At 35.8% G+C, this 25,122-nt stretch overlaps 3 protein-coding genes and 1 long non-coding RNA gene across 5 annotated transcripts in view; 1 reads left to right on the forward strand and 3 right to left on the reverse strand.

The window, feature by feature from the left end:
• Positions 1-25,122, reverse strand: part of LOC136237995 (uncharacterized) — a 174,129-nt gene that overhangs the window by 23,821 nt on the left and 125,186 nt on the right. The window lies entirely within an intron of this gene.
• Positions 21,530-24,197, forward strand: LOC136239433 (uncharacterized). The gene is made up of 3 exons (XR_010693466.1): positions 21,530-21,726; positions 21,780-21,913; positions 23,716-24,197. It is a non-coding gene; the product is annotated as an uncharacterized lncRNA (long non-coding RNA).
• On the reverse strand, positions 21,922-23,424 carry LOC136239431 (uncharacterized). Of its 2 annotated transcripts, none has more exons than XM_066030173.1 (6): positions 23,116-23,424; positions 22,880-23,066; positions 22,599-22,832; positions 22,372-22,548; positions 22,177-22,325; positions 21,922-22,127 (listed from the first exon to the last, which is right to left on the reverse strand). In XM_066030173.1, exons 1-3 carry the CDS (start codon positions 23,359-23,361, stop codon positions 22,690-22,692), a joined length of 576 nt encoding a protein of 191 aa, XP_065886245.1. In that variant the 5' UTR covers positions 23,362-23,424; the 3' UTR covers positions 21,922-22,127; positions 22,177-22,325; positions 22,372-22,548; positions 22,599-22,689. The 2 variants fall into 2 exon arrangements, with proteins under 2 accessions (XP_065886245.1, XP_065886244.1); XM_066030172.1 differs by having other exon boundaries at positions 21,926-22,127; positions 22,377-22,548.
• On the reverse strand, positions 23,477-24,204 carry LOC136239432 (uncharacterized). Its single transcript, XM_066030174.1, has 3 exons — positions 23,968-24,204; positions 23,738-23,906; positions 23,477-23,676 (listed from the first exon to the last, which is right to left on the reverse strand). Exons 1-3 carry the CDS (start codon positions 24,116-24,118, stop codon positions 23,538-23,540), a joined length of 459 nt encoding a protein of 152 aa, XP_065886246.1. The 5' UTR covers positions 24,119-24,204; the 3' UTR covers positions 23,477-23,537.

Consider the following 25,122-nt stretch of genomic DNA (forward strand, 5'->3'; position numbering starts at 1 on the left):
TAAATATTGTGTTAATGGTACAATACACAACTGGGAAGATGAAGCAAATAGGTCTTCCAACCAAATTGCAGCAATGTGTTTGCATAGCAGCATAACATTTGAAAGAAAAAGCGCATTTAGACATTTTAATATCAATAGTTTAAAAATACACTATTTAATAGAAAAATGTTAACCAGTGGATGCAGTGTGCTTGGGTTTTGCACACGGTATATTCGTTACAGACGTAGAATAGAATTTCTATACAAAATCTTGGCTACACAATTGACAATCTCTCTGCAAACTAGTCAGCTTCACTGGTCTTTCACAAGTTCTCTTCTGAAAACTAGCACACTACACAAGTTTCTGTAAATTATATGCATTGTAAACTGAACAATCTTACCATCTAAATTTCGTTGATAACAGCACACCTGGACAACCAGTGTGACTCATTGATGAGTATCATGTTAGCACATTTTATTTATAGTGGGCTTATTCCACTAGGAAATCATTGCCTTGCTTGTGTTATTAGAAAAACAAAGCACTCAGTTATGCAATGCTTGGCTTATGCTAATAAAGCACCACACTTTACAGCTTGTGCTTTTTAATATCATCTCAGCCATGCACATCATGCTTTATTTTCTGTACAGACGTGGCGCTTTAATATTACATCTTGTAAATATTGAAATGAAGAAGCAAAGAGTGAAGTGATGGTGAAGGACAGAGAAATCGCTGTTCACTGGATCAATGAAGAGGTTTGTGAGTATAATGGCAAACCAGATAAACAAGGAGTTAAATTGTAGCCACTGTTGTCAAGCTTAACCTATCAAGCATAGCATTTTATTTTGATATTAGTAGTTGTAGCATTTGTTGGTGTTCCTATATAGATAATATATAGGTCACAATTGGTAGTATGTAGAGAATGAAAGAGAGGTTTACTGTTTTTATTATTACTATTATTATTATTATTATTAGTACTTTACAGTGACCAGCACTGTTTCTATGCTTTGTCAGTAGCAAAAACTTACTATAGATATTACTGTTGTGGTGCATGGTACATAAGTTTTTTAGCAACTTATTCATAGGTATTATATTCTGATTGCATTTTGCATTGCACCTTATGAAGATTCCACAGACTTCAAAAAATTTGCTAATGACAAACAAAGAGCACATGTAAGTAAGCAACAATTCACAACAAGAAAATTATTGGTATGCTTAGTTGAATATTACCATGCATATTTGATGCAATTAAGCCAATGATGTACTACTGAGAGAAGCTGGAGATTCTGATAAAACTATTATCAGAAGATATAAACTCATCACCACTAACACTTACACATATAATTCACGATTACACTGTACTGGATTTGTTGTTGCATGAACATAAACATTTAGACTCTCACTTTGTTACACGTACATACTCTGCATGTAAATAATTTTATTGAAGTAAATTATATTAACATATGCTTACAGTACATGTGGCATGGGATAGACCTTAATGTAGTCTATGTAATGTGGCATGGGATAGACCTTAATGTAATTTATGTAATGTTTTATTTGTTATGATACTGGCCACATCACTAAAACTGTCTGAAGTATACACGCTTGTGTTTATACTCCAGGAACAAGCTATTAAGCACTAAGAGGTATCAAAATCTTTCCTTTAATTAAAGTTCAAACCATGGAAGAAATTAACCTGCACAAGTTTGGGTACACATATACACATACACATTAGCACAACACACGAATCCATTGCTGTGTAAGCTGTATCTGTAACCAGGGCCGTTAAAATAAAAACTGTAAATAATATAGTGACAGTATAGCATATGTCCATGCAATATTGCATAAATGAATGTGTGTATTTTGAGTTTCCTTAGGAGCACTGATATTTACAAAGCAAAGGACAATAATTGGTATGGAAATAAAATGGATCTTAGCTATACCAACATTGATTATATTAAAGAGAAATGCACCATTCATTCACATGCTATATTGTGTTTTCAGTTTACACATCCTGTAGGTATTGATATAAGCTAATTTTGTACAAAACATGATGTTAAGAATAGCTATGGGCTTTGATAACAACTACCTCATTATAAAAATCTTTAGAACACAATTCCTCTTTACGAATAGATTTTATAACTAACCAAACATGGACACATTTTTTTAAAGTGACAATTACTAGCATTCATCTACTAACTGATCAAGTTTCCTGCATGCAAAAACCAAGCATGTCATCTTGTTTCTAAGTCTTTATATGATATCTGGTGGAAAAGCCAGACAAACATTACAAGGTACTGTATATATTTGGGCATTCAGTGACTGAATATTATGTGCAGCATATGACAAAGCAATGGTAACCTATTATGGTAACCATAAAGGCCTGTGATTGAGCAGATGTAAACATTTAAGCATCTAGGGATTATCCCAACAGTTGTACTGTATGCATATAGTGTGTATCATACATATATGCTATACACTATATGCTACATTATGAGTACAACATTTGTATTTCCCTGTATTAAAGCTAAGATTGTCTGAAAGTACAAAAAATAAACAGCTAAAACTTGTCGGTATGCGTCAACATTGATAGGTGGGTATTGGACAACCACAGACAATTTTATTGTTAGAACAACTCTCCATCTTCCTTTTCATATTCTTTGAGCTGGCTTTTTTCAATTAGAGATCTTAATAAGCTCCTCCATCTCTGCTTACTCTTTAAGAGCAAACACTTATAATGTATAATCCACCATGGCAAAAGGACTATAGGACTATTTATTCTTTTAAAATCTAATTCACCAGCAATACGGCCCATCTCACAAACATGTGCAAATACACTGCCATCAAAATGTTGAGTTGGATTAATGCACAAGAGGTCAGACCCACTTATTTTATAAAGTGGATGAGGAACACTTGACTCAGACAAATTATGGTCTGGGTGGCCAGGTATTTTGACCCAATCCTATGACATGACACTGACTTAAACAAATATTGAAGGCTGGTAATGAACCCACTATATGCCAAGTGAGAGCATAATTTTTCTTTTTAAAAAAACCATTGTATCTCAAAACTTTAGGACAGTTGAAATATGACAGCTGTTTTCTCGAGATAGAATCTATATCAGGATGCTGCTAAAACATAATGATGTGCTATTTAAGTTTATCAGTTTAATACTTTATCAGTTTGACAGTTTGGCAAATGTTTTATTGGAGTAATTAATAAACAATACACATTTGCTGAATTGTCAGTTACCATAGGAGATAAAATCCACCATTTATTTAAACTAACACATCATTATATTAGAGATGAATGTATCGATTACTTACTTATAATTAACCACAAGTATACTTGTCTCCAAGCACTAGAATATGCCTACTTCCCAAAATGTGGGAGACGGATTATACTAAGAAAATGATCATATTTGTTGAATAATTACTTCTCAATTTGAATTGCTTTAAATCTCTTAGCAATAGTTTACAGGATACCAATGTCTAGTCACCTGAATGTTTAGCATATAGAATGATGTAAAGATTAGAGGGGAGGATGCAAACATTAAGTTGGCTGTATGAAATTACTCCTCAAAAAATTAGAATTGATCATTTCTATATAGCTTTGGTTGCTTGCATGAACCAAGAAGGATAATCGCTTTTTATTCCCATACAACACCTATCTGTACAATCATTTTAACACCTTCTCTTAAGATACCAGTATCAGCTGTCTTAGGAAACCAACACAGATCAGTTTTCTTTGTACCATTACATTAGTTTCCTTTGTGAATAACACTAACAAATTATTCTTTATGACTACAAAGATGCAGTACTGTGAAGTCTCTGATTCTGTTACGAGCATGTTTAAAAGTCCAAGTTATAGAAATGAGATATATTTATGTCACCATAATTGGTTAAAAATGCAGCAGCTAGATATTGTTGTTAAGTGAAACTTTAATCTCTGGTAGGAGAACACTTAAAGGCACAAAATCATGTCTCTTTTGATAGGTGAAGAAGTTTTATTAATTTATAGATTTGCTTGTAGAGATTATTAGTTTGCATGTTCAAGGAAGCTCATTGAAATGATTTAATAGCTGGCATATTTAGTTATGATAGTTATATGGCTGGTAAAGCACTACAAATTCACTACCTAGAAGCATATAAAAGACACTTGCTTTCTGTACAACAGTAGGACAATTGATTTTTAATCATACGTATACAGTTCTACTTCAAAATGGTCCAGTTAGTATTACATATGGTAATCACTTTTATTATCATTACGTTATGTCAAAGCCAGATGGAGATTACCAATGGACAGTTTTTATGTCAAATAAATGGTACAAATCATAGAAATAATGGAACAACCAATTGCAAAACAAAAGATTACTCCTCTCTACTACGAGTCGAACATTTTGGCATTGACTGTTGCATTACTAAAGCACTGGAGAACATGAATGAATTTCATGGCATATTTGTGAACACGCACTTGAATAATTCTTTGGTAAGTTGCCTACACAACTATATATATACGTATATCATAATTCTTTTTAACTGTAGGAAAACATTTTAAATGAAGACAGATGCATGTCAAACCAAGCAAACTCATCTGAAAAAATGATGCTGAATATCATTAAGCAGTTTTCCAGCACATGTAGAAGATATACTGAGGTTATGGCATTAAAGAATCAACTGCAATGTCATATGTTCAGTGGTACACCAGATGTAACAGCACAACTCACTCCACTCATTATCAGCTTGCAGACAGCCGCAGTTAGACTTCAAAATATTGAGGTATTTACTTTATAGCTTGAGTATTGTTTTTAAGTGGCTGTCTATACACTTTACTCGTATTACACTGCTATTAATTTCCATGCATCTTTCCTATTACTTTAGCAAGCAAACTATAATCACAGAAGAAGTTGTCTGAATTTTAGTGGAAAACATTATCAGCACATCTACACTATGATGTTGTCAAATAAAGCTCTGTTTGATGTTCTCAAGCAGAAAATATGTCAGTGGAGACATTCAATCCACAATTGCTGTGTATGGAAGCGTGATAAAAATTGTAGCACAGACTGAACTAATTTAGACTTCGTCAAATTTATAATCACATAGTAAATAATACATGTATGTATGCATGACAATCTCCTCATTATAAGTTATTGTAGCAATATTTGTGTGAGAGAATTCAAGTTCATTTTAACTGACGAGTTGCAATATGCAGCAGTACCTAACAGCCATTTTTCATTTACAAATCATGCAATGCAATAGAGGTCACACCAAAACGCATCCACTGAAACTTTACAAGTTATTAGCTACACTCAATTAATATTACTCGTTCATAGTATTACTAGCTGAATAAAAAATTGGAAATTTTAAAATAGGAATAGGGATCGCTGAAAAAAGCCACAAAACAAGAAGGGATCGCTGGGGTGGTAATGTAAACCACAAATCCCTATTTTGACTCTCTGTCATATAAATCAAATGACAGAACATGTAAGTAAAGATTTATATGACAGAGAGTCAAGGTGTACCCGCGCAAAATATGCGTGATACTAAGACAGTAATTATGTGTTATTGTGTGAATACATTTAAATTTGAACATTACTAATGATCAAGGAGTAATCACATTATCACATACCAACAAAGACATGATTACGCATAGCTACTAATGTGCACACATAATTTCTTCAATGGTGTGTGCATCAATAAAGAGTGACTGATGTCATAGTTATGTAATGTAGGTTGGCCTTGTGCACTGGAATTTCTGCACATCTGTGTAGTACTCTTGCAGATGGCTTATCAAGATACATGTGTACAGCCCTTATGAAGGTGGAGTATCAAGATGTGTTCCATTAACCATGCACATACACAAAAGAGATTAGCTTTTGAGTGGCAGACAAATGCCACAATTGGGATGTACTCTACTTCAATTGAATGATGATGTTGCATGAACTAACATAGAGTGTCTGAGTGTGGTATGAGGATCAATAGTTGGTGCATCATCACAATGACTAAATCAACTTGCATTTTACATACAATGGTTTAAACTTATAGAAATTCATCAGGGGTATTTTGGGATGCTTTGAATGTGTGCTTGGGCTTGATTGTATCTAGTTAATACCACAAAAGTACTGTGAAAGTAAGGTGAAGCTGGTTAGATGTGTTGTGTGGCCAAGGAATGGGAATGCATCAATTCACAGTATTTTGTGGATACAAAAACAGTCATAGCTTTACAAAGAAACATTCTATTGAGTTGAAACAAAAACCAAGCTGCTTCAGTATGAGAACTTAATAATTTGAATTATCCCTAAGGTAAATAAAGACAAGACTAATTTTTCCGCACAAAAAATGGCTATAAGGTCACCAAATGGCAAATCTGAGATGCCCCTATATAGTCCAAAAAAGTAAAGTAGCCTATAACATACTGTTGTACGAAGTTTCATGATTTTATCATTAAAAGCACAATCACATGTCCGTGTACAGATTTTCTGATATGGCTACACTGTAATATCACCGTGTCTTTTGTTTCAGTCACTACTATTTAGCATGCGGATCCCTACTTCATTTTTAATTTCAAATAGACTAGTGCAATAAGGATACAGACATATACAGAAAAAAAGAGTGGAAAAGTAACAAAAATATAGTGAAGCCAAGTGCTTTGTCTGTCTACTACCACCTTAAGAGTGCTGCATTATTTCACATATACATAGTAACGCTAATCACTGGTAAAGAGAATTTTTCGGTCCAAAAAAAGAGTATATGCACAACCTATGAAAACTTCTTTTTTGTTGGTTTCATGGGCCTATAGAGTTTTCTCCCCTTTTTTGCACTTTTAACAAAAGCCACTATAAAATGCAAACACATACCTTGATCATCTTGAATTTGGCACACATTAAGGTTGTACATACAAAGCTGGTGTGAATCTGATTAACAATCAAGGAGCAATTTATAGGCTCACATGACTAGGCTTAGGTGTGGTCACTAATGATAATTGCCTAATCTTTGTAGAAGGGTAAAGGCTACAGTGTTAAACACTGAAAATAGCGCTGCACCTGTTATGATCACGATAATGATAGAAATAACGTGAGTGTGTGGTATATTGCCTAAGTGCCTTTATTTTATAGTTCCTGATCTCATATACACTTTTGTATTAGGAGTGATTGTGTACTAGCTATATTCCATAGTTTGTACTTGCAGATCAGACCTATGTATTTACATCAGTAAATTTCTATCACTTTAAGCTCCTTCTGCAACTAACAATGAATGGGTCAATCATCAACCATGAGGATACTATCCTCAAAGCCTTACAAAGTATCTTATTGATCTGTTGATCAGAGTCTTCAAACACTCACACTGTTTTCAGGCAAGTTCACACCTTAAGATCATTGAATGTATACTTCTTCCTTGCTCCCTAGAGTAAGCTCTGAAAACTAGCTATATCATTCCCAAAGTCAACTCCAACAACCAGATATTATTTAGCTGTAATCATGTCTATACAAATCATGAAATATAGTACAATATCACTTCTTAGCAAAAGGATGTATAAGTTCTGCAACTAAGAAACATGTGACATGATAATGTGTATCATTAAAACTGTTAGAGAAAATTGAGCAAGCTTGACTCAAAGAAGATGTCAGTGTTGATTGACTCATCTACATGTGTGAATCAGTTAAAGGTACATGTTAGCTAGCTGACCTGCAGTCTTTCACAAATACTTTAGATTGCCCAATCAGTGTTTGTGACTGCTCTGTTAGAGTATCTTGACCATCTTAGTGTAGGGATACAGACATGCTGTAAAGAAGGTGGTGACCTTCATCAGTCTTTCTGCTGGCTGTTTCTGTTCCCACTTTCCATTTCCATTCTTTCCTAGAATTCCACTTACCCCTTGCCTCCAGTAGATGCTCACGTGTCTAAGGTTGGTAATTGGGGCTAACTGAGCATTTTGGTGTCCATAGATCAAATTGTGTAGGAACTGTGCTTGTGCAGACAGTGGTTTCAATACATGAGGACTTGGAGACTTCACAGCATTCGGTAATGTAGCTGGCAATAATTCACAAGCTGTATTTCAACTACTCTACATAGCACTGGAAAGATCCAAACAATATTAATCAAGTCACTATGTGCACTTCACTTGAAAAACCATATGTTTAGAGACCATATGACCATATGACAACCAAACATATGACCATATGACAGACAATATGACAACCATAGGTCAAAGTGGCTATGGCTTACAACACTCATCTGGCACAACTTATGGGCTGGTAGTTGAGCTGCTATTAAAATGGATGGCAAGAATGTGATAGTGACATTTATAATGTTCCATCTGTTCTTCCAGATGCACTTGAGTGATTGTACCTACTTTGAAATAAAGCTTTATACATAAAGTTCTTCCTTTCAAGTTGAAAGAATCTAGCATCTCTTAGTAACCAATAGGGTAGTTTGTATATACACTAAACTGTCAATGCTGTCATACACACCCTCTCTCCTTGTTTTTTGGTATTATTATGCCTCACCAAATCCAGTTATGGCAGAAATATGGGTAAGTAGTCTGGAAGTTATGCAAGATGTCCAGACTGTTGATTGCTATGTGAGTCCTGAAAATTGTGGTACTACATTTTCAACAACCCAAGCAGAAAATAAGCCAAATGGTTATAAAACAAATATTATCTAGCTGTATGTGTTTTGCCAAAACCAATACTTAGAACATCAATGAAACCACTAATTATATCACCTGAAGACATAAAAATGTGGAAAGCCGGAAAGCATAGTAGGCTAAGAAGTCAAATAAACTGAAACCTATGTATTGCCAGTACCAAGAGTTCATAATAATTATAGTAGTGGGGGAGAGTATCTAACTGAAATACTCCATGGAACACACTGTGTTAAGTTACACCTGAGTCTGTTCAAAGAATAAAGACTTAACCTTATCAGCACCAATTAACGCTAATCAACAGTTCTCCATCACCAGTAGAGGTATTGATTTAATCAAAGAGAAACTCAACCCAGTGTGTTTGTACAGGCTATATTGACAGTAGGACACTCTCCCCCACTACTATATTATGAACTCTTACCAGTACTAAAACATGAAATACTATTTTTAGCACCTTATTATACTTCACTGCATAGTTAACAAACATATATGTTTTCTGGCATTGCATTCAGTAAACCTACACACACTCGTATAAGAATATCTGGTGTGCTGAGATGAAAGAGGTTTTAATGTAATTCTTATTACCTCACAGGGTAAATTCACTTCTTTTAATATCTTAAAATCATTCTTTAATGAACCGCTGGAGCATGATATCTACATATAATGTGATGTTGTCTCATGGGTGAGAGCAAGGTTAGGGTTAGCTTTGGTGAGGGCTACTGTGTTGTGTCTGCGTGGATCACGGATCCGTTGGAGATGTCTGAGTTTTGAGGATGGTGCAGCAATATAGACAGTTGTGTTGCACTGATATCCAAATTAGCCGATTATTCCGATAACCGATATTAAGCAACAGAATTAGCCGATACCGATAACCGATCCGATATACACTAATAACACTAACACTCATCCTCATCATTATTAAATGACTCATATTAGTGACATAACCATTGATATACAGCTCATTCTAGGCTAAAATGTTAAGTTAGATGTATACCACAAGTAAAAGTTACTCGTGGTAAACAGGTTTTAAGTACATTTTACTACTGCTATACAGTTGAGATAAGTGGCTGGTACTACATAGAAACCTAAAACCTCAGTTTACTGTTGGGCATGGCATAAGACAGTTTACTATGGGCATGGCTTGTGTAGTCACCGCTAAGGTATACTATATAGATCATTTGAGATATGGTGCCATGTCAAAATCATTGCTTTACAGCATGTTTTGAAACTATTAAACTAGGTTATAAGCCTGTTTCTGGCTGATCAGGAAACCATATAAGTGTGTTCAAATCTTTGTTCTCTACTAGAAAGCTATATAATATACATCCAGCATGCAAATAGATACATAAGTACATGCATACATACATAGTTATATCCATACTGTGCATACTATATTTGTATGTAGGGAGAAACAAAACTCACTACAAAATTATGAGTATCTTTACAGGAAATTACGTGATTATGTCACGCGTTTACTATATATAGACTTCATGCAGTGCAATTCTAATGTAGGTGGAAATTACGTGATTATGTCACGCGTTTACTATATATAGACTTCATGCAGTGCAATTCTAATGTAGGTGATTGGCTCCTCACTATACTATCATATGATATCCTATACTACAAAACACACTACACAGTCATGTGACAAAATGAAGACTTTTTCCTGTTAATTCTAGTGCATGTGAGCAAGTGGATTACTGGCAAAAAAACTGTTGTTTTGAAGTTTAATCTTGATTGCACACTTGGTATACATGTTTGGCACTCACATTATAGCTGCATGGGCTGTATCCCATTTTATTACACACCATTGAAAATCATTCTTATACTGGTTTATCTTCTGGACGATTCTTTAATCTTGTTACATACATTGAAAGTTTGTATGTATAGAGTTGTTACATGAGTTACTTCCATTTCCAATCCATTATAAATTTTAGTATATCTACGCAGCAACACTAGTACTCTACATCAGGGAGTGACTTGAGTACACCTATAACACTGGCACTGCCCAAGCTGGTAAGTAGAGATAGTTCCTTCTCAATAGGATTCCAAATGTCCTACTTGACATTTACAATTCTCAACATTAACAGAACTTGGCACCTTCAGCAGTCATCTTCAACTGTCCAGTAGTCATCCTTCAACCACCAGTATACAGAGCACCTGCCAGTAGGAACTGGAGTCTAAGTGCTTGGTAGCACAATCTCTCAATGCTTTCCACACATTCCAGAAATGCTAGTTTGACTACTACCACTACAACGGTCTTTAATTCTGGCCTCATGTTACACAAGGCTTGGTCTGATGCTCTCTCTCTCTTGCTGGTTCTAAGCTCTTTACAGATGTCCATCTCCATTTGACTGCCCTCTTACAGTCATCATGATAGCCTCAGTCCATAGTTTTAACATTGGAATAATAAGGAAATGAGCAATTTTTTACTGTCTATGTCCAAGGAATAAGTTTCTAAAGTTTCAGCCTATTGTGGTGAGTAGTTTTAGAATTATAGCACTGTACAGAAGGAATTCGAAGAGCAAAGAAGTCGATATGTACAGTGAATATACTAGAAATTAACTACATGCACTTAAATACACAACCATGACTTCCGTATGCATTGGTCTACAAAGTTAATCATGATTTGGCTTACACTGTTCACCATGAATAAATCAATCAAGGTATAGTTTTATCCCTGTAGTCACTTGCACATACTGTACACATACAAAGGTGCTTTATACAACAATCTTTTACCACATTGTAAGCAAATGCACATGACATACATGCCATTTGGGCTACTAAACCCTCTAAAAACAAGATTGCGTATAGATTTGAGACATGCTTTCCTGAGTAACAATGGCTCAATTAAAACTTGCATATTTTTTATTTGTAGCATGTGTAATTTTACTATTATTTTTAATTTCGTTTTTCTCAAAATGCATGTTTGTGTGAACAGGTTTTTGCTGCCATATTGATTTGCATAAAGGAGACCAACAAAGATATGAACATTTACTATAGACAGTTTTTATGTGTGTAGAACTCTGAAAGGGATGAAATATGCAGAAGTATTGAAATTAGAAACTAAGCAAAAAATGATTTTATGGGTTTTCCCATTAGCCATTCAGGCTTCTTGAATGGCATCAATTCTGAAAAATCTCTATTTGACCTCTATGTTTATTTAAACACCCATACATGGTCCCTTCCTTTTCATGTTCTCATCCTCCTTTATACCCACTTCTACTTAATGCCAAAGTTTCCTGTTTCTTTTTTACAAATATCTTATTAACTGGTCCTAATGGTACTCCTTTACACCGTCATATCTCTATGAAAACTAACCCAAGTAGTTTTGAACATCCTTCATTACTTCTGGTGCCAAGTGCTATCTGTCTGCATACAGTTGTGTACATAGATTCTTGTACTAATAGATACAAATTACAATCTTGAGAGCTTATTTAAATGGTCATAACTTACAAATTCTATGTTATATGGAGTTCTAACATACATCATCATGTTCCCCATAAACAGGTATATCTCTATAATAGTTAGACATTGAAACACAGGGTTCTACAGAATTTAGAAACCTGAAAGGCCCTGTGTTGTGGTGCACGAGCAAAGTGAGGGTGCTACTACAGGGTTTCTAAATTCCGTAGAACCCTGTGTTTCAATGTCTAACTAATTTAGACCACAGCTCATTCATGTACCTTCGCTGCTGCTGCTTCTGCTGCTGCTTGTTGTACCTTTCCAGCTGCTTGTAACATGAGAAATGTAGTGTCTGTGAGTAGAACAAGCCCCCTGTAGCTTGTAACGGCACTTACTATCCAGTTAAACGCCCATGAGTTGCCAATGTTACAGGCATGTCATTGCTGTGTTTTGTATCACTCAGAGACAGGGATCTATTGAGACATAAACAAGGGATCTACAGGATTTAGATACTTGTAAGTAGCCAATGAAATTCGAGTATTTCAACTTGCTGTGGTCTAATACTAAGTAAGTGATATTTTATACATCTTTCCTACAATGAGTGCTAAAGTAAAACCTGTTCGAGATTGACAACAGCAAAAGTAATATAAGTAAATCAACTTAGCATACAACATTGACATGAAGCAGAAATTGCTTCAATCTTCTCTTGCTTATAACTAGGTATTCACAATGAGCATGTTTCTTCACTGCAAACAAGAGTTCAAATAATTAATGAAATAAAAAAAAATTATCTATTCCATTCTAATGGTAAGATTTGGTCTTGTGCAAATATGTGGGGTTCTTGTGAATCTATAACAGTATTTCAAACCCTGTTTCATCTGAAGTACAAATAACTTTAAACAAAAGTCAAAAAAATAACATACAAAACTTAAACATATTAGCTAGTTAAAGCTTTTTCTGCAACAGAAAAGCTTTTTTTCGTACTAGAAACTTTATTGTATGATGCTAGTTCTGCCATGCTAACTTTTTGGATTACTCTACCTGCTGCTCAGACATACCATTTTTAGTCAGTTAGAAGTAAAAAGAGGACATAATACCATGCTATTAAGCATTCATTTTGTTTTTCATGACATTTTCTTTATATGAACTATAACTGTTGATGAGAGGCAAGATAAACCTTGCAGAGAAATTTGTAAATCATACAATAGACAGCTTAAATCAAATTCATTAGCTTGTATTTAAACTAAACAAGTGACCACAGGCGTGAACCTCAGATTCAACCAATCCTGCTTCTTGCACTACTTGCACATAGCCCTTTATTTACAAGAAATCAGTGTTATTTAAGTACAGGTTGAGATCACCATTGGTACTTGCTAAACTGGAAGTTCGAGGACCACGAATGTTTCTGAATTTCAAGTTTAGATATAAACATTCTAACTAATGGTACTAACATGGCTAAATTTCTCTGAGAATATTTATGACATAATCTATCACTACATCAGTTCAGTTCCTGGATTCAAAGGATGACACAGATAGTAACATTACAGTATTCGCAGGAAAAACCTTAGTGAAACACTGAAAAGTTGCAGATAGAAGTATAAATATAAGAGAGCAAAGCTGTGTGTGACATGATCAAAATATCTGATAATCTGCTCTAAGAAAGCTTAAAAAAATCATAATGGCTTATAAAGTGATAATATTCTCGCTAACTGCTATTATTGCTATCATTACAACATGTCAAGGGCAAACTGACTACTACAAAAATGGAAAGCTTATTTGTTTCACAGATCAAACAGTAAAAGATTATGACAACACAGAATGCGAAAAAGGTTATAACAGTGCATTACTATTTCAGCTATTTGGGATTGATTGCTGTAATGCAGAAGCAAACAATGCAAGGAAGGAATTTCAAACAACATCTAAAGACATTAATATTGCTTCCTTGGATAATGCCGTAAGTTAGAAACATGCACTTGTGTAAAGTCATAGTGACCTTGTACTGTTATAGACTATGATGGCATGTAGCACAAAACACACAGAAACAGATAATGATATTACTGAAATCTTAGTCAGGCAATTTTCCAGCACATGCAAGAGATACACTGATGTTATGGCCTTGAAGAACCAGCTCCAATGTCGTGTATTTAATAGTGAACTACCATCTATTACAACATCAAAACTAACTCAACTAATCATAGCTTTACAAACGGCAGCAGTTAAGCTCCAAAAAATTGAGGTATGTAAGTAAATCAAATCAAGAATACAATGTTATCATTCAATGAAGTGAAGTCTTTATTAATAATTATTACTTATCTGCCACTTCTATTACTATAGCAGGAAAGTGGTAGCTCATGTGTGGAGTTCACTGCAAGACAATACTATCACATCTACAAATCAAGATTTACAGGAAGCGTAAATGAACCACTGATAAAGAAATGGCAAGACAGTGTCAACACATGTTGTACATGGGGAACGTACCAATAACAAGATTTTCAAACCACAAATAAGTACCAAAGTTCAGTCAAGAATTTCTTTTTTTTAGTGTTGGAATTATTGTCATTTTGATAAACTTTTGTAACAATTAACATCACTCAAATTGGTTATTTTATCAATCAGCATTGCAAACTGTTTATTTTACTGGAGTTATATAATCATTACACACTTACCAAGATGCATGGCAATTTTTCATGCTGCCAAGAAAGCTGCATGGTGTGTCAAATTAATGTTCATTGGTAAACAATAGAAATACAATGAATGATTATGCAATAGGACCAGTAATATGATCAGCTACAAATCACGGCTCTCAATTGCATGAGGCTTGAGGGGAGAAATATCTGGGGGTTCCCGACTTTGGGTTTTCTAAGGCCATCCTAACAATCCTAATGAAACCCTGCACTATCACACCCCAACTAATCTTGGGATGGAATAGCTTTTCTTGGAATGGGGGAAAACTGGACTCAAGTCTACCACACAATACTCCTTTTAATGTCCGTGCATTTCCTCTCCTGATAGAATTAATCCCATACCATAATCTTTATAATGTCGGTTTATTTCATTATTGTTCTTACTATGCACATACTCCTTTCCAATGTGTTATCCTAATCCTGGGGGTGGGGACTGAGTTTTATTGCACGACTACATGGTTAATACAACGCACATGTGTTCATAACACTTTCCAATTAATACCTACTGTTCTACACTACCCCTAGCACTGTGATGCATATAGCCTTTATATACTCTCCCATACTTGCCAACTGCAATGTTACAACACAAGCATGCACTCCCTCCATTAACTTTGTTAAGTTTAATTTCATTTAACAAAATAATAAAACTTTGATTTTTACATGTATGTAGCTGGTCACTTCACACTAAATTTGACCACTTTTGTAGGTGGAGTTGTCCACCAGGTAGGGAAGGACACACAGCCAAAGTTCCCAAGGCACACATGACCAAAGTGTTTTGTTTTTCCTCATTCTTTTGCAAAAAAATTGTATAAACTGTATATGTGCAACTTGAAGCCTCAAGGAAGCCATGTATGAAACTATGTATGCTTGAGAGGCTATGGGTCTGTGCCAAATTTGGTAGATTATAATTCTAAAATAAGTTTAAAACCATTTAAAGTAAATAGTAAAAATAAAATGAATTAGGATCCAAGCAATAAAAAGTAGTGAAACAAGAGATGGATGATGGTATTGCAGTACAACTCTGTGAGAAAATCCTACATTGACATAATATAACAATTATTTTGTTCAATGCCAGAATAGGGATTTTCTCACCGAGTGCTGTAATACCATTATTCATCTCTTCTTTTATTATTTTTTTATTGCTTGGATCCCTGCTTCACTTATAAATTAGTTTGTTTGGATTTTTGGTTATAGCATACAGCTGTACACGTGTGACTGTTCTACTAGGATGACTGCTGTATTAGAGCATCCTTTTCACTTCTTTCCGGGGGCATGTCACTATCTCCTCTTAATGTAATCACAATGACCACACCCATTATTATTGGTCCAGCTGTATTTATAATGTTATCACAGTGAAAATATGAAATAGTGGTCTCCGTACTCTATCATTATTAATCCATTATTGGGTGTGCTCTCCTTGTGAAGCTACAGGTATCCACCAAGCATAAAGGCTTTAAACAATTTTGTGGCATCCAAATATGCTAAAGTGATGATACAGAAAATTAAAACCTTGATATGGTTTCATTGCATGAAGATGGCGACCAGCCTGATTGAAGATAAAGTGAAAGACAAGGCACAGAGGGCAAATAATCATCGGAACCCCAAAAGGAATATGCCGCTGGTGAGTTTGCTATTGTGGCGTAAATGGTGGCTCGTTTGGCCTCCAGCCTTGCGACTGTGGTAAGGCAGGCAGGCAGGGGTACCCAGCAGATGAAAATTTGAGTTTTAGTGATTTAAAAAAATTCTATATCAGGATGCCTGTGTTTTTTTTTGTCTTTAATGCTGTACTTGATGTAGTATAGGTGATTTTTGTCACATGAGATGTCTCTAGGATAACTTTTAATCGTAGAATTTTAGGTAGCATGTGTACTGTTTGATGTAAGGAACATATCTGCATGCAAATGTTGGTGTGAGAATGCATTTGGAGACATTTGGGGTGTACTGGGCATCGATATGAATAATGATGTATGCACAGTCACACATGTCAGCCAGGGAGTGCAGCTTAGAGATAAGAAAAAAAAGTGAACAACATCATTAGTGCTAATTGAGGAATCATAGCACTGAAACAAGGGTCTTATCTATAATTAAATTCTACGGTAGTCTCTTGCTAAATGGAGGCATATTAATTCACTGGGCTTTTCCTAATGCATGTATTGGCTTAATTTACACAACCAATAATATAACTTGCTGTGGCAGGTATCTTTAAATGGAAAACAAATGTAATCTATGAGTAGACATTTTGTAACTTGGGAGTGACTTAATAATCATGTATGCATCAAAGACAAAACACACAGTGTTTAGATCAATAGATGACAGTGATAATCGGAGGGAATATATAAGTGGAGATATGATCAGAGATTGGCACAAATACGCTCTAAAAGTACAAGTACTTTGAGTTATCTAAGTACAAGTACTCAAAATCAAGAGAGTACTTACAAGTATATTGTGGCAATACTTAAGTCAAATTTCATGTAACTCTTGCTTAAATAAATAAATAACAAAGCTAAATGATCATTTAACTGGAGCCTGGAGCTGACAAAAAAAAGAACTCATTTGACAATTGTAATGTTTATACCAACAGGTATTTATTTTCTGAATACTACTGACATATATTTGTTCTGACTACATTATAGTAACTACAATGTGGTACTGAAAACCCAGAGCCAAAACTTTTGTGGGAGTAGCATGATATTCTTCTAGTACTTTTTCCAACCTTACTAAATTTTATTATTTTATAGTTGTAACATGGGCACGAATGATTTGCTTGATATGTATTCCCAAAGCCTGAGGGCTGCAGGCATACATACCAGGCAAATCACGAGTGCCAATGTTACAGCTAATATGTAACATTTCCGTTCAGGCTGATAGCCTTGATGCCAATACAAGTGTAACCACTAGATTTGTTTTATATGCATGCTTGAAAGATTCGATTATGGTTAGGCAGCAAGTAGCGTTGTAGCTACGATTGTTATAATAAATGGATGAGTCCTATGGATATCATGGAAAAGTCGAGTCCTAACTATAATCGAATCTTTCAGGCATGCATATAAAACAAATCTAGTGGTTACACTTGTATTGGCATCAAGGCTATCAGCCTGAACGGAAATGTTACATATTAGCTGTAACACGGCAATGTGGGCATGTCAACATTCAAAAATGTTCCGAAACGCTTGTGAATGCACTGTAAGACTAGTTCTCACCTTTAAGTAACATTTCCCAACTTGTAGGATGGAAAGGATACTGAAACACCTTCATTTGAGTGTTTCTTGTGGCAACACTTCAATTTGTGGTAATCATCTCATGAGCATTAATTTATTCCCACAATCGATTTCGATCTGAGCTTGTATAAAACAAACAGAGGGGGTGCCACTACCTCATCCACATCAAGGCCATGCTTACTTTGATGAAAGTGGTTTGCTCTTTTAGAAGTGCAACCACTGATGTCTCCCTGTAAAGAATACATGGCAAATATATCCTCTGGAATTCTTTTAATCTGAGGTGTTTAAAGTGTTACATGGTAAATTGTAACACAATACGTACAAATCAAGTACATATAATGTACTTAAGCATACTTTAGTGTAAGTACTCATGCACTTGGCCTCATGTCTGGAAATGATATGACATAGGCAAAAAGGATGTGTAGGCATGGAAGTGGAAGGAAGCAAATTAATAACCAAGTATGGAATAGACACAAAGTGATAAAGCAATGTCTATGCATGTGGGAATTTCCCCAGTAGCTACCATGAACAAATGCATATAAGACAAAATCTTGCAAATGTCACTTCCATGGACAAGACCACAAATTAAATCACACACTCTATGTAAGGATAACTGATAACCTTTTACTTCTTCCTTTGCACAACACTTTACTGTTCTGAAACCTACCATACAGTGCCTGTAAAAGTTTTAATGTATGGTTTTACTAGATAGAAAAAGAGTTAACAAATTCTTGGTAGTATGTAGAATTATTACTCAATATCCGACTAGGCACCTGTAAGAAGGCAGTTGAGTGTGAGTAAATCATGTGGACTTGATGGTGTAAGTCCTTGGATTCTATGGATACAAATACATGAAAATAGTAAGAAGAAAATATCCTGACCGCCTGGCAGACTCCTGTAAGCATTCGAGCGTTAATTGGATGGCTGCAGGTTCGAGGCTGCCCAGGTCCAGTCATGGACTTTTTCTTCTTTCTCCTACTTTTCAAACATACTTAATATAAACATCTTAGGCCTTTATAAGGCCTTCTAGTATACAGGCTCTGCCTTTACCAGGTACTTTAATCATAATAATTCTCAACCAATGCAGAAACAGTTTATGCAAACCTTTTAGCCATCAGATATCGGTAGCCAATATGTACATACCAGCAGAAAAAGCTAGCATTACCCTTATTTTAAAAAAAACTGTAAATGTGTGTAACTACAGATCAATCAGTCTTACTTCACATGCTTGTACAAGCCTTGAATCCATCTTGCAAGAAAATATAATGAAAAACCTGAGTTATATGTTATCTTCTAGCTATAGGTGAATACATAGCATGGAAAGGGCAAACCTACTTCATAGCAATCTAGACTTATGAATAATCAGTACTGCCAGTTTATACACATTCCACAATCTACATATGCTTCTCAGCTGTGAATAGTTTACAACTATATCAGGAAGCCAAAAGATATATTGTATGAGCAGAAATTTTGGCACGGAATTAAAATTGGCAAATTGGCAGACGCTCACGAAATCGCCAAATTAAAATCTCACCGTTAGTGTTTCTAGTATTTTAACCGATTAAACAGGTGAAAGATCAAGCAAGAAACAAGGTGGTGTATCTAGATCGACGTACTACTGGAGGTCAGCCAGTGCTTAATCAAACAATTCTACGATTGTCTGTATAAATACCACGGTCCTATACTATTTCGCCAAACAAACATACTCTTAAAAAAAAAAAAAATTTAAATTCTGGCCACACTCCAGTCCTCCCCAATCTCTAGCTAGAAGTTAAACCTAATTTAATTTATAAAAGACAAAAAGCAGAAAAAAGCAGTTAAACCTACAGAGCCTACACTGACAAGGAAGATACACCTTGAGAAACACGCAGCAGAGCTAAATCGTAACTAGCTACTTGGCACGGAGAATGTTCCCAATCACTTAGTTTCCTTTGCTACACTGTCATGGATTCTCCATCTCACATGAAACTCTCCCTAGTACGTGGGCCAATGAAGTAAACGTACATACATCTTTGTAAATGAGAAGCTAGCTATACCATGCAGGCTCGCATGTGGAACTCCACATTGCATTTCGTCATATTAAACTCTCACCAAATACAAATTATTAAGCAATCGCCAAATATTCTGCTCGCCAAAATTTCTGCCTATACAGTATATGTTATTAGAGCAATTGCCAAAAATAGTGTTTTTAATGCATAAGGTTAATTATGAATAGCTATAACAACAAAATAGGACAGATCAGAGTTACAAAGTAAAGCTCTATGAAGCCATGAAATAGACATTTCCCATGATTTTCCCCTTACTGTACATGAGTTTTACACCCATGGAATCTCTGCAGAGCCACTATGAATTCTGATGTTCATAGACATTTTATGCTCCATGAAAAAACCCATTATACCTCATGAAATGACTTCATGGTACATTGCTTTGGGGTGATTTCATTTTTTTCCTGTGGCAAAACATATAGACATTTCATGGTATACCTCTCTGATAGTGATTTTGCAGATTAAAGTGGCTGGATGTTTGGTTTGCACTTAGATGGCTTAGTGCTTTGATGCATATTAAAGCCAAGTAAGCATTGCACTTAAGTGGGTTGCCTCTTATCACATAATATATAGACAAAAGTGATAATTTGGTATTTTTGAGATTTAGACATGTGGATCAGCCAGAGCCTTGATGTAATACTGCAGTGTACCAAAAGCAGCAAATGAAGCTATGCAAACAATTGGTCTGGTAAAGCAAATGTTAAACTATATTAATACACCATCATTTCTGTGACAGAAGTGGTAGAGGAAGCAGTATATAGGAATGTACTATAAATAAACTGTTACCAATGACTATGCTGCAGCAAAAGGGGATGCATGAGAGGATGGGGTTTGTTGATTTCCTACCACAAAGAGATGCTGCAATTTGAGGAATCAAAACAGCTTAAAGGTCAACTGAAATGGAAACTTCATGTATGATTTTATTGTATGGATGTATTGTTTGTATCAAGCAATGCACAAAAACACCATTTTAATAATTCAATTATGCTGATAATGCGAGATATTAACCCAAAAATTCTTAATACGTCACGTATAATTATTTTCGTGATGTCACTGAAAGAACGGAAGCGCGTCTTTGTATGTGTTAGAATGGCGGAAAATGATAGCTGCAGCGACTCTTTGGTTGATGATAGCGATTCTGATGATTCCCAATCGACAACATCTTTGTCTTCTGTGGCTGGTGAAGAACTGTTGTTGACTGGACCGTCAGAAGTGATGCCGTATCGCTTTGAACCAGTGTACGAGAGCAGGCTCGAAGAAAGAGAGGAATCTTTCGGTCTACTGGTGGTCGAAAGAGAGGAAACAGAGGCTGATCGCGTAGGAAATGTTGATTGGTAAGCTACATACACTAAGTTGCATAAATAATACAAACTGTATATGGTGCAGGGTTGCATTATATAGCTATATAGTGAAATGACATAAGCTAGCTACCCATGGCTATGTAGCTATAGCCTATGGCATAACTTTGTTGGCTAAGCCTCATTGCGTTCTATGATTTAGTTGATCCACATTGTTATCTAGGTGCAGATGTGGCCATTGCATAGTAATGGCTACACAAAGAGAATCAATATGCTGTAAGGAGATTGAACAAATTAATAGTTTTTTGGAAGGTGATGGCTTAGCTGTTCGTCCAGTGCGTATTTCAGAACATGCAGATTTTTCTAATGTGTGTCTGTGTAGAGCAGTCCTAATGGTAACACTGCATAGCCATCGATACCATTATGGGGGTGCTGATGAACCAGTTGATGAAAACAGGTGCTTATGGTCTTTCAATCTGCCAGTGTTGTATGATGTGTGCATATTTTCAGAAAATTTCGATACTTGGCGTACCGACAGATGACTTGGTGGGGATGGCACTACTTGGGCAGGCACAGGCGTGTAGTACTGCCCTCCTGTGTAGTATCAAGGATAAGACAGGAATTTCCATTAGATGAATATACAGGTCATCAGCATCCACCAACTACACCTTAAGTAATTTTCATGTATCAACACATACAATTATTATTAATTATTATAACGTGAAAATTGTGGTATTGTGTCTTTATCTGGATGTTTATATTGACTAGCTAATTTTGGTGGTCCCTTTGGCATTGTAGGTCTTTCCTCTGGGTGAGTAATGTAGTGTGTAGCCTTACTGATTAGTTCCTCAGCATAGTCTAGTAAATGCATATGATAAATAATATTGTTACTGTCCTTGTTACTTACGATATGTTGGTGGTACTGGAACAATTTTAGGAGTACATTCTCCTTGCTTGGCCTTTGGAAAGCATAGTCTCATCCTCTCCATTCCGGACTTCGTTACTGCCTGTTTCCTCCCATAATTTTCATTAAAATGCATTAGGGCAATTAATAACCTGCATTGTATTTATTTAATCATTTGTATATTATTGTAATTATCACCTTACCTGCAGTACATTCCTTCATAAGAAAAGGCTAGTAACTTAGGAGCAAAATGGTTTACTACACTATGGTAGCTCTCCAAGCTGCTTGTCTGATGGTGTGGTGACAGCTTCTTGACATCTGCTATGAGTCTCTCATTGCAAATGACATCACAGACCTTTTCATAGACTTTGCCACCTTATTAAATTTTAACTACTAGGTTCCATTCATAATTATTTGTATTATACCTGGCTGGAGCCACTTTTTACGTCGATCTCCTAGGTCTTGAGTGTGGTAGCAATTCTCATGCTGATCACATAGATGTTCCATCAGTGATTTCTACCGAATAGCCATCTCCTTCCCATCACCACCCGGTGTTTTCACCGCACACCAGTACATGTGGTTGGTAATGCTTTTAATCCACTCACCCACCACTTCACAATCTTTGTATTTAGCTATCTTTAGTAGCTTCTTTTTAACACCTAGGAGCAAAAATTATAGAGTCAAACATGTACCCAAAATGACAAACCTTTTGCAACATGCCAAACATCAAAACGATGGTCAATATCTGGATAGCTTTGGCTCACAAATTTTGTAACCTGCTTGTGACGGTCAGTAATCAGTGCACCTATATTTATTGATTTCTCCATTAAAAATTGCAGAGTATTTTTCAATCCTTCCTTTTCCATGTGATTGCTAGATGCTACCAAATTGCTCTGCATAGTTAATAACATTATGAATAAAGAAACATTAGTTGTGGCAAACCTGAACAAGCTCTAGGTGGATAACTTTGTTGGAGGATAGGTCAATTATTCTATATGATCCATATTTGGCAGAATGCCCAGGACTATCAGCACGTCCATCACCACCGATAATGAGTGGATTGCCACTAGCTCTACACTGTGCTAGCACTTCTGCCTGTTTTGTATCCCAAACTGATATGACTGCTGGCTCTAAGTACTCCTTCTGATGAATGTAGTATGCTCTATCTGTAATGCATGCAATGTTCATGTGAGATAGCACCCTGAGGACTTTTGTAGCTGTTTCTCCACTATATAAAATAGCTGCAGATAGTAGAATATTTTCTGCAGGGGTATCTTTGATACGTGGTTGACTTACCCACACTCTTTGATATCCACAATGATGGCATGCTTGCTTTACAGTAATATAGGTGCCCTTTGGCTTGGTTATGACTCCAGGACATGAGCTGTGACACAGTGTACAGTGTGTAAATAGTTGTATGAGTGCTGATCTAAATATATGTATTTGATTTCATCCCTTGTTGATCCTGGATCAGCTTCAGTGGATGGCTGCAGGTTGTCATCACTGTATTAATGCAAATTAGTGATGATTAATTGTTTATAGGTGTGGATGAATCAGTACTCACTCTGTTGTGGCTTCGTCTTGAGAAATTTGAAACGAGTCATCAATATCACCATCTTCAGGCTCACTTGATTCAGTGGTAGTATCTGCATGAGACATGAGTGTAAGAGGGGGTGCTGCCAATAGATCACACTGGGTTCCAACTGATTTTGTGCCAGGAGTAGTCATTGGGTCTATTCATTGGATACAGAGTATAGTAGCTATTTCCATACTGTAGTTTGTTTTGATGCTAACCTTTGTCATCTGCTCCTGACTGTATTTCTGTAGGTGTTCCTGACTGTATTTCCATAGGAATCATACCTGTTGAAGTAGATGCCAACAACAGAGGGCTGCCTACGTCTTCAACTGGGGAACTACTCCTTGGATCATCCGCACTTGATTGCATGGTTGAGCTGGTGTCTAGTAGCTCTTCAACAATCTGTATTAATAATGTTTTAATATATATAATTATTAGCTATGTTGTTTTTTCCAACATACTGCTTTTTGCTTTCTTCGTTCTGAAGCAGATTGTGTTGACACTTGGTAGCTGTTGCTACTGCTACCACTGCGAATAGGCTTGAGGAAAACAGTTGGAATGGCGTCTGGCTTGAGGCACGGCTTCTTGGCTGGAATGCCCATTTCTTCACGATAAAGTCGCCCTTCTGTGTTAAAGCATTCAGGTTCGAAATGCTTCGAGCGAATTAAGGAAGCAGTTGTTGGTCCTTTCCAATCCTTACGCTGTTGATGCACAGCCCTTACCCACTTCAAGCGAACAGCTGCATCACTAGGAAATCCGTGTAAGTTGTAGCCCATACCTCCTTCAGTGTGACAACCAGCAACTACACAACGTCTTGGCATAGCATCTTCGCTTCTAATATCGTCAGGCGTTAAAGTGAACTTGAATTTAAACTAGATTTTGATAGTTATAGCTATGCCGTTTTATGCAATACGCGTACTGGAACTCTTCTTGTGACGATTTATGATGTCACAAAATTACCAAACTTTATGGGTTAATATCTCGCAATATCAGCATAATTGAATTATTAAAATGGTGTTTTTGTGCATTGCTTGATACAAACAATACATCCATACAATAAAATCATACATGAATTTTCCATTTCAGTTGACCTTTAACACATAGTTTTTTAAACTATATTAATACACCATCATTTCTGTGACAGAAGTGGTAGAGGAAGCAGTATATAGGAATGTACTATAAATAAACTGTTACCAAAAGGGGATACATGAGAGGATGGAGTTTGTTGATTTCATACCACAAAGAGATGCTGCAATTTGAGGAATCAAAACAGCTTAACACATAGTTGATTTCCATACTCAGGAACTGTAGTTTTTATTATTGCTATCATTACTATCATACAGTACGATAGTATTGTATAGTAGGGACCACAA

This window comes from Dysidea avara, chromosome 11, assembly GCF_963678975.1.
Source record: "Dysidea avara chromosome 11, odDysAvar1.4, whole genome shotgun sequence".
In the NCBI taxonomy this organism is placed as follows: domain Eukaryota; kingdom Metazoa; phylum Porifera; class Demospongiae; order Dictyoceratida; family Dysideidae; genus Dysidea; species Dysidea avara.

What these genes read in the sequence shown, in the direction of transcription:
- LOC136239431 (XM_066030173.1), bottom strand. Translation starts at nt 23,361, where the DNA reads ATGAACATTGCATGCATTACAGATAGAGCATACTACATTCATCAGAAG. An exon ending in TCCACCTAGAGCTTGTTCAG is followed by an intron (nt 23,067 to 23,115) that starts GTTTGCCACAAC and finishes TTAACTATGCAG; the next exon opens with AGCAATTTGGTAGCATCTAG. An exon ending in TGTTTGGCATGTTGCAAAAG is followed by an intron (nt 22,833 to 22,879) that starts GTTTGTCATTTT and finishes TTTTGCTCCTAG; the next exon opens with GTGTTAAAAAGAAGCTACTA.
- LOC136239432 (XM_066030174.1), bottom strand. Translation starts at nt 24,118, where the DNA reads ATGCAATCAAGTGCGGATGATCCAAGGAGTAGTTCCCCAGTTGAAGAC. An exon ending in GTCAGGAGCAGATGACAAAG is followed by an intron (nt 23,907 to 23,967) that starts GTTAGCATCAAA and finishes TCCAATGAATAG; the next exon opens with ACCCAATGACTACTCCTGGC. An exon ending in CAAGACGAAGCCACAACAGA is followed by an intron (nt 23,677 to 23,737) that starts GTGAGTACTGAT and finishes GCATTAATACAG; the next exon opens with TGATGACAACCTGCAGCCAT.